Source organism: Sorex araneus, chromosome 11, assembly GCF_027595985.1.
Source record: "Sorex araneus isolate mSorAra2 chromosome 11, mSorAra2.pri, whole genome shotgun sequence".
In the NCBI taxonomy this organism is placed as follows: Eukaryota; Metazoa; Chordata; class Mammalia; order Eulipotyphla; family Soricidae; genus Sorex; species Sorex araneus.
Genome location: NC_073312.1, coordinates 25,144,232 through 25,162,646, shown reverse-complemented (window position 1 = coordinate 25,162,646; position 18,415 = coordinate 25,144,232). Strand labels below are relative to the sequence as shown.

The following is an 18,415-nucleotide window of genomic DNA, read 5'->3' as shown; positions in this document are numbered from 1 at the left end:
TGGGAACAGGAAGGCAGGAAGCAGCCCGGAGAGTCTGGCTCGGGGCTGAAGAGGGCAGCAGGCCTTGCCTTGCACGTGCTTGACTCGAGTTCCATCACTGGCACTAAAAATTGGTTTGAGCCCTGCCAGGAGTGATCCCTGAGCATAGCTGGGTTTGACTCCAAAACACAAATGAAACAAAATGGTCTAGTTCATCAACGAAGCCATCAGAACAGAGTTTGACACAGAAGGGACAAGAGAACTCCCTTCTCGCTTCTCCCACCCAGTGTGCAAGCAAGGCTGCAACTCTCTGAACCGAGCTGGCCTCCCGGGCCACAGTCAGGCCAGGGTCTCCCATCCAGATGGGTCCACTATCCGGACATAATCTTAATGCTACTTATACGGAGGAAAGGGAAACAAGACACTTCAAAGGCTGTCCCGTACAAATCAATTTTTAATAACTTCAACTTGCCATCCGCCCACGGGTTGCTGATCGCGGGTTTCGGTGGAAACACTGCTTGCCCAGGCCCAGCAGTTTCTGGTGATCGGAGATGACCCAGCCCCACCTGAAGACTCTGCCTCTGTTGGTGGCAGCGTGCTGGTGAGCCGCTGGAGCCGGAACTCCGGGCCAGGGAGAGCTAGCGTCCCCAGTAGACCAGAGGCAACAGCTCTCCGGCTGGAGTCCCAGGTCCGCCGGGGGCTGCCCTCCGGAAGGCTTTGGAAAGTGCTTTCAAAAGGGAAGATCTCAGAGCAGGTGTGGGGCAGGAAAGACCACAGCAGTCCCAAGGAGGACCCACAGACCGGTGCCCCTTCCTCAGAAGAGGTGGACAGGGGGGCCTCTTGGGCCTCTCAGGAGGAGATGCCCCTCCCGGGCAGTCCTCTCCCTCCGGTGCCAGGCCACAGTAGGAACAGGTCCTCCCCAGAGGAAACTCTCTGCGGGCTGGATGTAAACAACAGCCGGGTGAGGGGGTGGGACACGTGGAGGAGAGCTCGCAGCGGCAGGAGAGGCTTCCAGAGGAGGGGGCGGCGAGGTGGGGACGCTGCTGGAAAGGGAACCAGCCAAGCAGGCACCTGAGAGCTCCAGAAAACCCGTCAATGTTTATTTCACACGCATCCCTAAAGACAGTTCAGGCCAGACTCGGGTGGGAAGCTACGGAGGTGACTCTGGAGTGCTGAGGGGTCCGTGGCAAGCTCCTGGGGCGAGGGCTGAGTCCAGAAAGTGGTGGCGGGCAGCAGCGCACCCCGTGGGCTCTTACCTCCTGATTCCAGAAGTCAGCACAGGGTTTAGAGAAGAGGAAAAGAGGTGCCCGCTCCCGCCATGCACGACGCCTGAACTCAGGGTGGTCCTGAAGGCAGGACAGGGGGCCCTCGAGGGACAGGCTCAGCGTAATTCCAGCTCAGAGGAAGCTGCATCGGAGAGTGTTTTCAGAAGCTTTGGGAAAATGAGCCATCAACCCTCAGGGTCTTGGGCTTCACCCTAAGGTTTGTCCCAACAGCGTCTAAAAATTAATCAGTAGCTACGACTTGTTACCTCAACTGGAAATGCGTGGGAGTGCCAAGGCAGCCATCCCAGAAGCCCCCACTTTTTTTTTTTTGGCTTCTTGGGTCACACCCGGCAACACTCAGAGGTTACTCCTGGCTCTGCACTCAGGAATTCCTCTGGCGGTGCTTGGGGGACCATATGGGATTCTGGGGATCAAACTCGGGTCAGCCGCGTGCAAGGCAAATGCCCTACCCGCTTACTACGGTTCCAGCCCCGCCCCCACATTCTTGATAACTTCTCCCTATGCCCCCCCAACCCTCCCCTCGTCAGGACAGCCCTGGTCTGCCCCTCCTGGTCCCTGCTGTACAATCTCTGATGCCATCCTGACAGACTCAGTGTCTGTGTTTTCTCCAGCCTTGGGGACAGCCCCTTGGTGGGTAAGGACAGTCAGTGGCGGGTCAGTGCCGTGTGGTCTCAGGAGATAGTGGAGAACTCCTTGAGCAGGACTTCCTGGCTGAGCGTGTGGAAGGCCAAGTTCCTCCGGACGTTGGTGCTAATGGATCGGACCTGGGAAAGGGCGGAGGAAGGTGGGAGGGCACAGGCAGAGAGAAAACCAGGAGGGTCGGTTAGAAAAGCGGCACAAAGCCAAGAACACAGGACCTCAAACTTCTCTCTTAAAAAATTCACCCTAGGGGCTGGAGAGATAGCACAGCGGGTAGGGTGTTTGCCTTGCACGCGGCCGACCCGGGTTCAAATCCCAGCATCCCATATGGTCCCCTGAGCACGGCCAGGGGTAATTCCTGAGTGCAAAGCCAGGAGTAACCCCTGTGCATCGCCAGGTGTGACCCAAAAAGAAAAAAAAAAAAAGTCACCCTAAAGGCCAGTACCCAGGTAGTCCGAGAGCCATGAGAGTGGGAAGGAAATGAGAGGAGGGGAGCTGAGGAAAGCTGCGAGGAGAGAACCTGAGACTGGGCAGCGGGCAAAGCCCAGACAGGCAGCAAGGCTAAGGTCAGGCCTTGGCCGAGTGCAGAAAGGGGACTGCTCTGCCCAGTGCTCTGGTGGGAGGGGAGAAACTGAGCATGGATGTCTCAGGCTCTGGACTCCGTCACGTCCCTCTCTCCTTGTATCACCTGGGAGAAAGTGCATGTTCAGAGGTGGCGGACTGTCTGTCCGCGCTGGATGCAGTCTGTTAGGAGACCAGGGTGCAGGACCCAGCTGCTTAACCCCAATCTCACACTCTTCCCATGGCCAAAAATCTCTTCCCACTTCAGAGGGGAGAGTGCAGTCTCCCTGTGTGTCCCCATGTGTCCCCTTAGCTGCTTTCTGCCCACAGACCTAGAACTTCCAGAAAGCACTGCCTGGATCATCAGGAAAGAACAACTGGAGAATGGGGCCAAAGGCCAAACTCCTACTCTGAGCAGAGTCTCGGGAAGGAGTTTTGGCCGTCGGAAACAGACGTGTGTGTGGTATGAAGGACCCAAGTGGGAGGTGAAGAAAGGATGGATCTGTCCTGGCCCCCAGCCCAGGGAGACTGCCTTAGATTTCCGCTTTGCTGTGTGGAGTGTGATGAAGCCTTCAGGCAGGAAGCAGAGGAAGGGCAGCTCGGCACACAGCAGGCAGCTCCTCAGACCCAAGTCAGGGTGGATCCTCTTTTCCCGCGGCAAAGGTTCGGATGCATGTGGACTGGGGAAGGCAGCGGTCTCCCTCAGGAGCTCCTCAAATCTCTCCTCGGTACCTTCCTCGTCTATGACATCTCGGGCCCTGGAACTAGTCACCCTGCTGTCTCCTTACACTCATGGCGTCCCTGTCCCCAACGGACTCGCCGCAGCTGTGCGGAGGGGCTGAGGACATGCAAAGTAGGGACAGGGACCTGTGTGTCCTGGTTTCAGCCGTCAGCCAGAATGTTCTGTACAATCAGGCAGCTGGACTGGCAGGATTACAGGCAGCCCAAACTTTTCCGAGAGCAATGCTGAGCACAGGCAGGAAAGGCCCATCAACAGGGAGCTAAGGGCCCCAGGAGAGGGCTCAGAGGTCTGGAACGTGAGTTCTGGGTTTGGGGGCTCCATCATGGCCTCCCAGCATTGCAGAGAGCATCCTCTATGGGTGTGGGCACCCCCCACCCACCCTCCAGGAAATAAAAAACCCACAAAAGAACTAAAAACCAAGGAGAGGAGCCAGAAAGAAAAGACAGGGCACTTGTCTTGCAGGTAGTTGACCAGGTTCGACCCCTAGCAAAATATATGGTCCCCTAATCTCCACCAAGAGTGCTCCCTGAGCAGACAGCCGGGAGTAAGCCCTAAGCACAGCTGGTTGTGACCCAAAGACCCACAGACAAAAAATGCAGGGGCGGGGGGCCTGGAAAGATAGTGCTGAGGTTAAGACACTCGCTTTGCTCCAGCTGATCCTGGTTTGAACCCAGGTACTTCATAAGGTCGAGAATCAAAATCAAACAAAACCCCAAAAACCCGGGCAAATGGAGTTCTGTGGAGACGCTGACGAGCAGTGGGGTCTGGGCAGAGCCTGGTGTCGGGTCGGCCGTGTTCACGGCAGGCAAGAGCACTACCTGCTGTACTGTCCCCAAACCCCCACGGGTTCCTCTGAGGACAGGGAACAGAGCGATGAGCCAGGTCCAAGCTCAGGCCTAGCTGGAACAGGGCCATGCACAGTGGCTGTGGCCTCCAAGTAAGCAATGCCAATGCCACCTCAGGCCCTCACCCCCGCCCACCTGGTGGCACTAGTGCCCTTGGCAGTCGCTTTTCTCTCTCTCTCTCTCAGGCCCAGAACTGGTGCCAGCAGATGCCCTAAGTCGCCCCAGCCGCCTTCAGCAAACTGCCGCCGCGGCACCGAGACGCGAGCAGCTCACCAGCTCTTTGAAGAAGGCCGCTTCCTTGTGCTGCTCCGAGTAGCGCTCGTACTGGTCCAGACCGTCCTGCAGCTTCAGGGTGAGGGTGTCGTAGTTGGCGCGCACCACCTCCAGCACCTGCGGGCACAGCCAGGCGAGACTCACGTCAACTAAACCCGAGGGCCCGGCCCTGCTCCCTGCCCCTGTGACTGCCCCACAGGGTGGGATTCGGTCTGGGGTGATCCGCCTCAAGGAACTTGGCTCTGGAAAAGTCTGGCCCCGGGGAGCAGTCCCTTAGGTTTCCTTCTCGCTTCCTTCCTCTCTCCTTTTGCAGGGCGCTGATTGAACTCAGGTCTCAGACAAGCAAAACTTCATTAGTGAGCCACATCCCTGGCCTGCAACCATTTTATTATTATTATTATTTTTGGTAGGGTCTTTTTGGTTGTTGTTTCATTTTGTTTCTGGGCCACACCTGGCAATGCTCAGGGATTATTCCTGGTTCTGCACTCAGGAATCACTCCTGGCAGTGCTTCGGGGACCATACAGGATGTCAGGGATTGAACAGGTTTGGCCTTGTGCAAGGCAAATTTTGCCTTACCTGCTGTACTGCCGCTCTAGCCCCTATTGTTTTTTTGTTTTGTTTTGTTTTTTAATTTTGGGTCACACCCAGCAATGCACAGGAGTTACTCCTGGCTCTACACTCAGGAATTACTCCTGGCGATGCTCAGGGGACCATATGGGATGCTGGGAATCAAACCCTGGTCGGCTGCATGCAAGGCAAACGTTCTACCCGTTGTGCTATTGCTCCGGCACCCCCCCCCCCCCATTGTTTTTTAAAGTTACTTGCAATGCCAGGGCTTGAACACAGAGCACACACATGCACGGGATATACTCCACCAGCGCCTCCAGCCCGAGAACCACTTCCTAGCCTGTCCTGTTTGCAGCCTTTCCTTCTGGTCTAGCGAGGCAACAGGGCTCCCAGTGCCCCTGTGCCAGAATGTGCTCAGCCGTCTCTGGCTCTGTAGCCCTCTCCGACCAGGGCGACCTGGTTGCTGAGTAAGTCTTAATCACATCTCCCTCCTTTTCCTTTTCTGGGAACCACATTTCTTCAGTCCCGGGATGTTCCTAGTGCCATCTGCCACTTGTTTTCCTCAATGCCAGCTCAGTCCTCCTCTCCATTTTCCGGACTGAATTCTTGGGCATCCCAGACAAGGAGCACAGGGAATACTTTCTAGACACCTCTTGTGCGCAGGAGATGGGGGTTCTCCCCAGCGTGCTTCTGATTCTCTTTCAGGGTGGGTCCAGACTGTTGTTGCCCAAGGGACCTTGAATCTTTGCAGTTCCAGAAGGAAGGGGCTACCGAAGCCAGCCCCTGATGTATGACATCAGTGAACAAGACCCGGAACCAAAAGTGGGTACACCAAGTTAGAAGTGAGCTGGGCCGAAAGGAGAGGACAGGAGAGCAACTGGGTGACAGCTATTCTGCGGTTCGCAGGGGTCTGGGGGGGAGGCCATGGATACTGGAGCGCTCCCAGGCAGCAGGCTGCTAGTGAGACGTGACGGAGAGCTGGGGAGGCTTCGGTGCACAGAAAGTGAGGGCACCAAGGCTGGGAGATCCCATCAGAAGGCTGAGGAAGGGTGCCTTGGGGACGTTTCCCTTACCGATTCTCTCTGTGCCAGGGCAGACTGGACCAGGTTGAAAAAACACTTCTGCCTGCTAAGAACTGTTGAGGAGAAAGTGAGAGAACATAGGGAAGTGGAGGCCATAGGGAAGGCTGTGTCCTGAGTTTGGAGGAAAGGGACAAGGAGCACAAAGGCCTGGCTCAGGTCCCTGCCCTCCTACCTGCTAAGGTCAGTTCGCTTCTGGTTTCATATGTCAGCTGTGGTGGCAGAAGGACTGTACCCAGCAACAGCAATCAAGCACAGAGCAACTGTTTTCGTGACTGGGAAACCGACGGACAAGGTCTTGGCTCAGCAGTAAGAGGCTCAAGGGTTGGAGGAGAGAGAGAGAGAGGAGGGGGGGAGAGAGAGGAGAGAGAAAGAACAAGAGGAGAGAGAGAGAGAGAGAGAGAGAGAGAGAGAGAGAGAGAGAGAGAGAGAGAGAGAGAGTTCCTCGACACACTTTCCCAAGTGAACCCTGTACTCCAAGTAGCTGGTCAATGCCCGCGACACAGCCACTCGGGCTAGACTTCTCTCAGGGGTGTCAGTTCCACAAAGCGAATAGCACGTAAAAACTGAGTCTGAGAAGGTGCAGCCTGACCAGGGCCACTCCCTCCTGAGTCTCGGGTGAGGCCACCTTGATTGTCCATCTGGGTTTTCTCTTCTTGCTAAGATCTCACTCAGAGCTGTCTCTTTTGGTTTGTTTTTGGGCCACACCTGGCAGTGCTCAGGGCTTACTCCTAGCGGGACTTGGGGAATAATATGGGGTTCCGGGAATTGAATCTGGGTGAGCCATGTACAGGGCAAGCACCTTACCCCCTGTACTATCACTCTGGCCCTAACTCAGAACAGTCTTGAGGCAAAAGAGAAAGAAAGAGCTGGAGGCATGATTTGCATGCAGAAAGCCTGGGTTTAATTCCTAGCACCCTACTGTCCCCTGAAAGCATATCCAGGACAGTCCCCTCCACCCCAACCCCCAACACAAGCATCAGTCCCTGAGCCAAACAGAAAGAAGAAGAATATGGATCTTTCTTTCCCAGTAAAGTTGGAGTAAGCCTGAACGTAGTCACTGTGGTCCAAACAACAAAGAAAACAAAGCCAGAAAAATTACAATTAGCAGAAACTTCTGACCTCTGACCCTGTGGTGTACTCTGGTTGGCAGGCTGGTCTAACCTGGGGCATGTTACTGAGTTTTTTTGGTTTGGGGGCCACCCCAGCGATGCTCACGGCTTTTTACTGGCTCTGTGCTCAGGGACCACTCCTGGCAGTGTTTGAGGTACCATTTGGGGTGTAAGGGATCACATTCAGGTTGGCTGCACACAAGCAAGCACCCTGCCCACTGCACTATGTCTCTCTGCCCACTTCTGTTTTGTGTGTGATTGTCCTACCTGCTGTACTCTCTGTGGATCCGTGTTACTGAATTTGTAAGCTAAACTTGATCTTTCAAGAGAATCACCACAGAAGGAATTCAGACTCACTCCTGAATGTAGGAAGCAAGATCTGTGGAGAACTGGGAAAATAACTAAAAGCCTGACTTGATGGCTGGGCTCTGGGACTGTCCATTTCCACCACTGGAAGCCCCTTCTCAGTCCTGTTGAAAACTGGTGTAAACTTACCAACAAAACAAAACAGAATACTCCAAATTTAGTCTCAACAAAAAATGGTTTTGGTTGCTATTTTATTTTGCTTGGTTCCAGGAGTCAAATCCTAGGATCAAATTTATAGCACACAAGCTTCTACTGAGCTATAGCCCCGGTTTGGTTGCTATTAATTGCTTACTGTTCTCCTAAAGATTGCAATTCAAGGTCTTTAGTAGTTGGGCTTCTTTGACACGATTATCAGCTGGTTTCCAGTCTTGGAGCAGGGATTTAGGAATTCCTTCTACAATGAATGTTTGTACCATATGGCCAGTATCCCATTCTCCCAAAGAGATGTAACCACCCTGTTCCCATTTCCACGCCATCCTGCTTTCACTCCGCCCAACTCCCAGTCAGAGAGAAATTAATCTCTGGACGGTTTGAAACAGATAACAGCAGTTAAAAGAAGGAAAGAAGATAAAGGCTCTTTAGATAATTTTCATGATTATCCCCATTCATCTTTCCCACTGAACTTCATTTCCGATGTTTAGTCACTACTGAGAGGGTATGAATTTTCAGCCCCATTTCTTTCACAAATCAAGGAAGGCTGGCCTGAGAGCAAGCGGCAAAACCACAAGCATTACTGGGCCTGAATCTGGACAAGGTCTTTGTTTCTCTCTCCATTAGTTAGACGGAACAAACTGGATTACTGCTTATCCTACAGGCTGATGGTAGAAAAATAATGAAAGAGCGTGACCCATGGTAAATTGTTGGAAAATAAAATTCAACTCTCACAAAGGTTTAGGACTTTGGAAAAAACCTATTCTGGTGCCAAGTGAACCAAGGATTGAGCCATAGCTTTGCTTTCTATGCCCTTCCTTTAAAAGTATTTGTGACTTTAGTGGGCTGGAGCGATAGCACAGCAGTAGGGCGTTTGCCTTGCATGCGGCAGACCCGGGTTTGATTCCTACGCCCCTCTTGGAGAGCCCGACAAGCTACCGAGAGTATCTCGCCCGCACGGCAGAGCCTGGCAAGCTACCCGTGGCATATTTGATATGCCAAAAACAGTAACAACAAGTGGAAGCGTTACTGGTGTCCGCTTGAGCAAATTGATGGGCAACGGGGATGACAGTGATACAGTGATACAGTGATACAGTGACTTTAGTGTCCAATACCTAAAAGAAATATTGCTAAGCATTTTTGTAGACCTGCAAAATTGTGCCTGACATATGGACTGCTAGAGAGGAGAGAGTGCAAGTACCCACAGGCAGTTTTTACAGCAAATGCAAACTAAGAACGCCCTCTTAGGTCTACAGAGGGACAATATAACAGGTCAAATAGAGGTGGTCCTTTCACAATGCTGGCATAAGGAGAGTCAACTGCATCCACCCTGCACAACATACCCTGCAGTTGAAAATTCCCATATCACTTACAAAAACTTGCCCCCCACACCGTTTCTTCCATATCTATGGGCTCAGCATCTACCTACAGGCTCTATGAACCAATATCCACATTATTCAAATCTGTACTGTCCAGGTCAAATTGACAAGAAGGCTGACACCTTTTTCCTCCTGCTAACCAGGAAACTTGCTCACTTCAATGAAAGAGAGAGGAGAGCGAGAGGGCGAGAGGGCGAGAGGGCGAGAGAGAGAGAGAGAGAGAGAGAGAGAGAGAGAGAGAGAGAGAGAGAGAGGAGAGAGAGAGGGAGGGAGAGAGAGAGAGAGAGAGAGAGAGGAGAGAGAGAGGGAGAGAGAGAGAGAGAGAACACAACCTGGCCTGGAGAGAGAGCTTGGAAGGTCTGCGGGTATTCTACTTAATGTGGGAGGCCCAGGTTCAACCTCAGCAATGCACAGACCCCCAAATACTGCCAGGAGACTCCAGAACTAACCAATTAACCAACCACACAAACAATGAGAATGACCTACTCAGGGGCACTACTCTGTACTTGTTATAAGGGGATGACGATGTGCTCTATGTATTTTGGCAAGAGACCAAAGGGAGAGATCAGATTCTCTGGCCTTCCACTGTTTCTCTTTCTCTTAACCAGAATTTCCAGAGAGCTGGTTATGCATCTCCTTAGGAAGAACAATCGTCTGTGACCTTACAGCATCACCTTCTAGTGGCGTTCTTCTAATTCAGTATGGTCAGATGTCAGAGAGCTTGAAGGGTAAACCAGAAAGTAAACAAAAGAACTGCAATGTGCTGTCCAAGCAAAGATCTTAGTGGGTCACCCCTGATGGGCACTGAAAAGGAGCACGGACAACAGTTAGTGATATTCAAAAAGTCTAGTTTTGAGTTAAGGGTATGGCTGTAGCGTCAGTCTGCCAGGACACATATCTAGCTTCCCACTGACGAGCAGGGGTTGCTTCAGTTTCCTCATCTATGGAAAGGGATAAAAATGATGTTCATCATGTGTGGAGCGAGGAGGCAAGCATGCAGAAGGCCTGGGTTTGACCCCTGGCACTGCATGATCCCCTGAGTACCTCCAGGAACAACCTCTGAACACTAAGCCATGAACAGCCCCTGAAAACCACCAAAATAAAAACATCATATGGGACTTGTGAGGAATTGAAGTAGGAAATATTGTATGCCGCCAACTCCAGTTCAATCCACAGCAATGCACAGTTCCCTGAGCACTGCCTGCAGTACCCTCCACCCCAGCACAGAGCTGAGAGTAGTCCCTGAGAAACCATGGGTGTGACCCTATGAACTAAAGAACTAAAGCAATACTAGCTGTAAAGTGCTAGTCGTATTTGAGCCACAGAAAGTTCCATCAGTGATAGCTATTATTCTCTTTCATTTTACTACCACTCTATGAAAAAACTGCCAAAATTCTACACCCTGGCATTAACAAACTCTCCCCTCCACACAATAAGGTACTGCGTTATAGGAAAGAACACACTGCTTTAGGGTTTGTGCATTAGCAAATGGAGGAAGAATGGCAGACCCTCTCTTAGACAAACATGCTTCTAGTATTAATTTCCTCACTGAAAATGTATTATAGGTAGAGTCTCAGCACCTGAAAGAAGAGACATACATTACAGATTTTTCCCAATACCCTAACAGAGTCCAAAGGAACCATAAGTATTTAACATGCCTGGGGACAAATTTAGTAACACTCAGGACCAACTAAAAAGGAAAGGAATCTAATCAAGGTCATATTGCAATATTAAAGTTAGACCCTTGGGACTGGAGCGATAGTACAGCGAGTAGGGCATTTGCCTAGGATGTGGTTGACCTGGGTTTGATCCCCAGTATCCCATATGGTCTCCTTAGCACCGCCAGGAATAATTCCTGAGTGCAGAGCCAGAAGTAACTCCTGAGCACAGCCAGGTGTGACCCAAAAAGACATGAAAAAAAAAAAAAGCTAGACCACGTTAGGGATAATTTATACTATTCTCAGGAACTTTAGTAGGCTTCTAAGAACTACATAAGCTCTGTCTTTAAGGAGTTAATCTGAAAAATAAGGAATCAAGAGTGTACATCACAAAAGGGTATATTTACACTATAAGCTAATTATAGGGTCAAGTCAGTAGCACTAAGAGTAGTTTGGAGTCAGCGGTATTAACTGACCAGTAATGGGCACAGGGAAACTTGGGCTGGGGCAATAAACAATAGATAGGACACTTGTCTTACCTGGGCTTGATCTTTGGGCACCACATATGATCATCTGAACCCCATCAGGAGTGATCCTGAACCCAGATCCGGCACTAAGCCCTGAGCATTGCCAGGTGTGTCCCCCCAAACAAAAAGTTAAAAAACAAAAATCAGGAAACTGGCTAGGAGAGATAAGCGCTTGCCTGTCAGGTGGTCAACTCTGGTCAGTTCTGATCCCAGTCCTTTGAGCACTTCCAGAAGTCATAGAGCCAGGAGGAAGCTCTGAGTACCACTGGGTCTGGTCCCAACACAACAAGAATGGGTAGGAGGGACAGTCTAGGGGTTATGGCATTTACTTTGAAGGTGGGGTGGCTGACCCTGGTTCTATCCTTGGTACTACCTATGGACCCCCGTACCATCAGGAGTGACCTCTGGGTACATAGCTAAGAGTAAGCCCTGAGCACCACTGAGTGTGGACCCAAAAAGAAGGAGTGGTGAGACTAAGGAAATACACTCTCCTATTTTACATGATGACTTCAGTTAATTTTGGAGGGGTGGGGGGCATACCCTATAGTGCTCAGGGACTACGTGATACCAGGGATTGAATCTAGGCCTCCTCTATGCAAAGAATGCCTGTGAGTCCCTCCTGGGCTCTGTGTGAGAGAGCCTGAGCGAGAGACTTCAGTGAGGCCAGGCTCCGAGACAGCATCTGCAGGGAGGCCATTAGCTGACAGGTCTGTGACTGCAGCCCTGACAACTCAGGTTCCATTAGGGCCCCATCATCTCAGGGGCAAATTGTTCCAGGCTCAGCAATGATGCTGAAAGAAAGAGCCCACACAAAAGACTGACCAAGGTTGAAAGGATGGGGAGTTTTGTCACTTTGTCACAAAGGATGTCACTTTGCTCCTCAAACGTACAACCCATAGTTTCAATTTCACAGAAATCAGGTTTGAACCAGTCTGAAGTGCCTTTGTAAGGTGTATTCAATTTAGCAATGAGTTTCCACTGCACAAATTCAGCTCTACTGTGCAATGTTAACTGTCCAAAGCAATCTAAGTACATACATATGCTGATCTTTGAACAATTAAGTTCAAATTCTTTTTTTTTTTTTTTTTTTTGCTTTTTGGGTCACACCCAGCGATGCTCAGGGGTTACTCCTGGCTTTGCACTCAGGAATTACTCCTGGCAGTGCTTGGGGAACCATATGGGATGCCGGGGATCGAACCCGGGTCGGCCGCGTGCAAGGCAAACGCCCTACCCGCTGTGCTATCGCTCCGGCCCCCTAAGTTCAAATTCTTGCTAAGTTATTTTTAGTAGCTGTCTGCATACAGTTTCCCACAGATTTACATATAGAAGTCAAGGAGAAGAAACAAATTTATGAGTTCTGAGGTTAACTGATATCCAGTAAAACTGCTGACTTCCTTCAGATACTGTCTGCTTAACTTTCTGTTATGTAGGATCAAGCATGGTCCAAGTTCTGACGGGTATTGCATATAGGAGGCACAGGACCAGGCAGACAGGACAAAAAATAACCTAGCCAACAGTTTCCAGCTAGCTGCTTTTGTTTTTGTTGTTCTGGAGCTATACCGGCTGTGCTTAGGGCTTACTCCTGACTCTGCACCCAGGGATCACTTCAGACAGAAGGACCACATGGGTGGTCCACACAGGTGCCAGGGTCTGGGTTGGCAGTCTGCAAGGCAAGTACCCTACCTGCTGTACTATAGCTCCGGTTCCACTTTACTTTGCTTTTCCTCCCTCCTTTCCACACTTCCTTCACTTCTCTCTCTTTATTCTTCCCTCCCTCTTTTTCTCTCCCACACCCAGAAATGCTCAGAGTTCTGTGTTGACGTGTGTGTGCATGTACACATTCATGCATGTACATGTGAATATGTGCATGTTGAGCTCTTCTGGAACCAGAGCTTCATCTTTCAATGGCTTTTTTTTTTTTTTTTTGCTTTTTGGGTTACACCCGGCGATGCACTGGGGTTACTCCTGGCTCTGCACTCAGGAATTACTCCTGGCGGTGCTCAGGGGACCATATGTGATTTTGGAATTCGAACCCGGGTCGGCCTCGTGCAAGGCAAACGCCCTATCTGCTGTGCTATCACTCCAGCCCCTCAATGGTTTTTGTGATTTTGAAAGGTACAAGGGTTGAACCTTTGTTCAATGTCTTTGCCTGGCTCCAATGCAAGGCTGGGATCTAGACCCAAAATCAGAAGGATAAAAAAGGGAGAAAAGGATCCCCTGTGGACATGCAGTCCACACACTCGATCACTGAGTCACATCCGCTGTCAGGGAAAAAGAGACCTTCTAGTTTATGAGACTATTAAAATGCTCGTTTTATATATATATATGTTATGTATGTATTCATTAAATATATACATTACACACACATTTTTCATATCCATTCACGAGTCTCCCCTCCAGTAACTGAAAAGAGTGGAAGGAAAACAGAGAATGAAGTAAAATGGGACAATACATGTGAGCAGTTAATGAATGCAAGAAAGAGTTCTAGGGAGCTGTAGTGATAGTACAGTGGGTTAGGGAACTAGCCTTGCTTGTGAGTGACCCAGGTTCAATGTCCAGCACTTCATATAAACCCTTGAGCTTGCCAGGAATAATCCATGAGCACAGGACTAGGAGTAAACTCTGAGTACCTCTGGGTATAGCCCAACAATGCTCACCTCCACCAAAAGAAGAAAAAGAAAAGGTAAGCCCAGATAGTACAGGAGGTAAGGTTTGCATGCAGCCAACCCAGGATCAATCCCAGGCATCTCATATGGTCCCCTGAGCAATTTTTTTTAAAAAGAAAATTAAAAAACCAAGAACAAGAACAAGAACAAAAAACAAGTAGCAAGGTTAGTAAAGATGGAGTTTAAGACCTAAAGCACTGATCATTCCCCTGATCCTGAAAGAGCCCCCTTCGGGCTATGCTAGCATTCGACAGGGACGGATAGAGATGTTACTGGTGCCCACTCAAGCAAACTGATGAACAACAGGATGACAGCGATAAAATGAAAGCACTGATAGGGGTCAGAGAGATAGTACAGCAGGCAGGGCACTTGCCTTGCAGTGGCTAACCCAGGTTCAATTTCTGGCTTCCCATATGGACCCTTGAGCCCTCCAGGAGTGATCCCTGAGTGCAGAACCAGGAATAAGCCCTGAACACTGCTGGGTGTTGCCCAAAAACAAAAAGAAAAGAAAAAAAAATAAAGCATTTATAGAACATTCAACAACAGAATAGATACTCTTAAAATGTTGTGCTTTCCTTTTTGAATCACATCTGGTGCCTGGGACCATGCAGTGCCATGGTCTCAACTAGGGTTTCCCTCATGCAATGCACAGGCTCCAGCCTTTGAGCTAGCTCCCTGGCCCGCTTTGGAAGTATTTTAAGAACATTCAACGGGACATTGGGACTGAAGACAGCAGGGAAGTCGCTTGCCTTGCATGTGGCTCACCCAGGTTTGATCGTTGGTACCATATATGGTTCATTGAGACCTTGCCAGGAGTGATTACTGAGCCTGAGCCAGAGAAAGCCCTGAGCACTTCTGGGTATGGGCCAACGCAAACAAAAAGAGCATTCAAGGGGACAGACTAAGCGCCAGATCATAAGACATCTCAAGAAATTTAAAACTATTAAAATCATATAGAATTTATTATCTATCCATCAGGGAATTAAATAATTAGCAAAAATCTTTCTGGAAAATCTCCAAATAACAGGAATGGAAAAGACATTTCTAAATATCACAGAAGAAATGAGAAAATATTTAGAAAACGGCATAGCAAAACTTATAATACTGTAGCACAAAATTTCAATATTAGAAAGATTCAAAAATCAGTGAAAATCTTTACCCTAAGAAATGAGAAAATACCAAAGCAACATAGCTTTTAAATAATATATAAAAGATTAATTCACCTACTGCATGCTTGGCACGCAGGCGGCCCGGGGTCAGTCCCTGCCACTACACGGTCCCGAGTACCACTAGGAGTGACCTCTGAGCACAGAACTAAGAGCAGCCCCCAGCATGGCAAAGGATGGCTCCAAGATCCTCACCACCACACACATCTTATAAATCAGTAAAAGAGAAAATAAATTGAAAATAATTTTAAAATTGATAAACTAAAAACTGATTCTTTGAAAGATTTAATAAAATTCAGGTGACTCCCGTTATTACTTATCTATGAACAGAACAGAGAAGATATGCAGCACCCATATTTTTAACAACAGAGGGGACATCACTATAAATCCTATAGACATTTAAAAGATAACAGAAACATGAGCTTATGCCAATAAATTGAACAATCAGTATGAGTGAGAAAATTCCTTAAAGAGACACATGAACTAAAACTGGTTCAACAAAGAGCAGAAAACTTATTTATATCCTTAAAGAGCCAAACTATGGCTCAGTAGCACACCACATACTTTACTTTGCACTTGTGAGGCTCTAGGTTTGATAGAACCACATATGGTCTCCTGGGCACTGCCAGGACTGACCCCTGACCACAGACTCAGGCAGTGCCCAGAGAACTATATGGTCTGTTCTCCATTCTCTCTCTCTCTCTCTCTCTCTCTCTCTCTCTCTCTCTCTCTCTCTCTCTCTCTCTCTCTCTCTCTCTCTCTCTTTCTCTCTCTCTCTCTCTCTTTCTCTCCCTCTCCCTCCCTGTCCCTGTCCCTGTCCCTCCCTCCTCTCTTTCTCTTCTCTCTCCCTCATTCTCCCTCCCCCCAACACTTTTCTAATCATCTGATTAAATTGAAAACAAGTATTTTTATCAGGAAGTTACAGCTGGAATACTGAATGCCCTGAATAAACACTAAATAAATACTGAATGCCCTGAATGACCTGATGACCTCTTAGCACCTGAATTACAAACCATAATGCGTGAGAAAGAGAGAGAGACAGAGAAGAAAGGTACCTGCCAGAGAGGCAGGCAGGGGAAGGGGAGTTTGGAGGAGTTGGGGCAGGGCAACTGTGGACACTGGTGGTGGGAAGTGCACACTGGTGGAGGGATGGGTGTTGGAACACTGTATGACCGAAACCCAATCGTGAACAGCTTTGTAATGGTCTCTCTCACAGTGATTCAATAAAAAAACTAAGTAACATCTTAAGTGTCAAACAAAACTGAAAACAAGGATCTAAAGGGGAACACATATCTCTAGGCTGAAAGAGATGATGTCTATTGATAGGGTTTCCCTTCGTGATCACCTTGTATATAATATGCGGGAGTCTTTTTCATCTAGTATACTTAGGCTCAAACTCAATTTCAGAACCAATTAAGCGGGCCAGCTCTCCCAGGCCATCTATATCGTTTAGGCCTGCTACCACAGGGCTCTCCGCTGCCCTGAGACTGATCTGAACGACTGGCTCTGTCCTTCAGCAAGGTGGGCCAGATAATGAACCTCACAGTGGGTAATTAGTAAGAGGCTGGTTAAGGGCGCGGTGACAGTGACTTTCTTTAATTTCCCTGGGCAATTAATTGCCCCAACCTCTCTGACTTTATTCGGATGAAGCCCTAGACACCCTTTGTGAAGCTTTCTTTTCACTAATTTCAGATGCTGCATGTCAGGCTCCTTACCCTCCCAGTCAAGGCGTCTGATCACACTGGGCAGCAGAGAGGTTGGTGTGCTGGGGTGCCGTGTCAGGTCACCTCCCTCTCTGGGGCTCGCTGCCGGCAGGACACTGTGCAGCACAAACCAGGAAGCACATGTCTCCTCATTTTAAGGTTTTTTTTTCCCTTCACATCTGAGTTTGACAGAAAAACTCCACCTCTGCTCTTAACTCATCATGTGATATGGTCTGGGTCTCTCACCTATCCTCCTAACAGAATCATTTTCTCTCTCTACATATGTATGTATGTATGTCTATATCGTTCCTATTTTTTTAGTATATTGGAACAACATAGATATACATACATATATAAGTCATGCCTGGTGGTGCTTGGGGGACTATGTGGTGCCAGAGAACAAATCTGGGGCTCCTTGTATGCAAAACATATGCTTCAGCCCACTGAGATACCTTTCTGGCCCCTGAACAAAATTATTTTTTATTTTATTTTATTTTATTTTTTTATTAGTTTATTTTTAATTAGAGAGTCATTGTGAGGGTACAGTTCTTGAACAAAATTATTGAAGAGAAATCCTATTTGTGGGTTCTCCATAGTTTCCCTTCTAACTGGCTAAGCCTTCTGTTTGTTTTGGGCCACACATTGCAGTGCTCAGGGGGGTCATACAGTGCCAACAACGGAACTTGTCTTCTTCACACAAAGAATGCACTCCAACCGTTTGAGTCTTTTCCTTGGTTCTGGGTGAGTCATTTTTAAGATTACAACTTTCTAAGAGCAGGACCACTGTATGATAGCTTAAAACATTTCCAATTAATTTCAAACAAAAAACTTTTCTAGGGCAGCTTCTGGCCTCTGATATTATACACTGGAAAACAGTGCTCTTCTGCACATACCTCATGGAGTTCATGAGTTCTGAGACACATCCTGAGAAGGAGGTCATGGGGGAGATAAAAATTCCCAAGGATACTTTTGGAAGGAAGGGGGTGGCTAGAGAATGAAAGAGGGGAGACCTATATATACACTTCTATTCCATAACTGGCACGACGGCTCTTTCTTGGGTGAAAGCAAAAAAAAAAAAAAAAAAAAAGCAAGGACTGCAGTCTCCTATAGCCTCTTGGAAAACTGGTAATTTTCTTGTTCCTGGAATTCCAGTTCCTGGAATCCCTACACGCTCTAACAAACCTCGAATATACTGCCAATGACACTTCCCTGGCAATGGAGCCTGTCTGAGGGTGATCGGAAGTTTACATGATGGGCATTTTAAATTCATGCCTAACTGGAGAAAATGCAGTCTGTGGCAGAGGTGGAGAGCTGAAGTCTCCAACAGAGATCACTTTATTCAAACAGCTTGACTGTAGGGCATTAATTTTAAGATTCATTTTCACTCTTTCTTTTTATGTATGTATGTATGTATGTATGTATGCATGTATGTATGTATGTATGTATTGTTCTTGCTGATAAGCTACCGAGAGTCTATTGCCCACTCGGGAGAGCCTGGCAAGCTCCCCGTGGCATATTCATATCCCAAATACAGCAACAGACATATACATACCTCTTGGAGATCCCGGCAAGCTACCGAGAGTATCCCACCTGCACAGCAGAGCCTGGCAAGCTACCCATGGCGTATTCGATATGCCAAAAACAGTAACAATAGGTCTCATTCCCTTGACCGTGAAAAAGCCTCCAATCGTTGGGAAAGATGAGTAAGGAGAGGCT

The 18,415-nt window shown here is 48.7% G+C and overlaps 1 protein-coding gene across 2 annotated transcripts in view; it reads right to left on the bottom strand.

Annotated features, from left to right (window-relative positions):
* Window positions 1–415: 415 nt before the first annotated feature.
* Window positions 416–18,415, bottom strand: part of ARMH3 (armadillo like helical domain containing 3) — a 200,653-nt gene continuing 182,653 nt past the window's right edge. For both annotated transcript variants that reach the window (XR_008627069.1, XM_055119462.1), the window contains 2 exons: window positions 4,326–4,442; window positions 416–2,029 (listed from right to left, as the gene is read on the bottom strand). Coding sequence is in view for 1 of the 2 variants with exons in the window: in XM_055119462.1 (XP_054975437.1) it covers window positions 1,937–2,029; window positions 4,326–4,442 (210 nt within the window). In the remaining variant the exon portion in view is untranslated. The remainder of the gene's footprint in view (window positions 2,030–4,325; window positions 4,443–18,415) is intronic.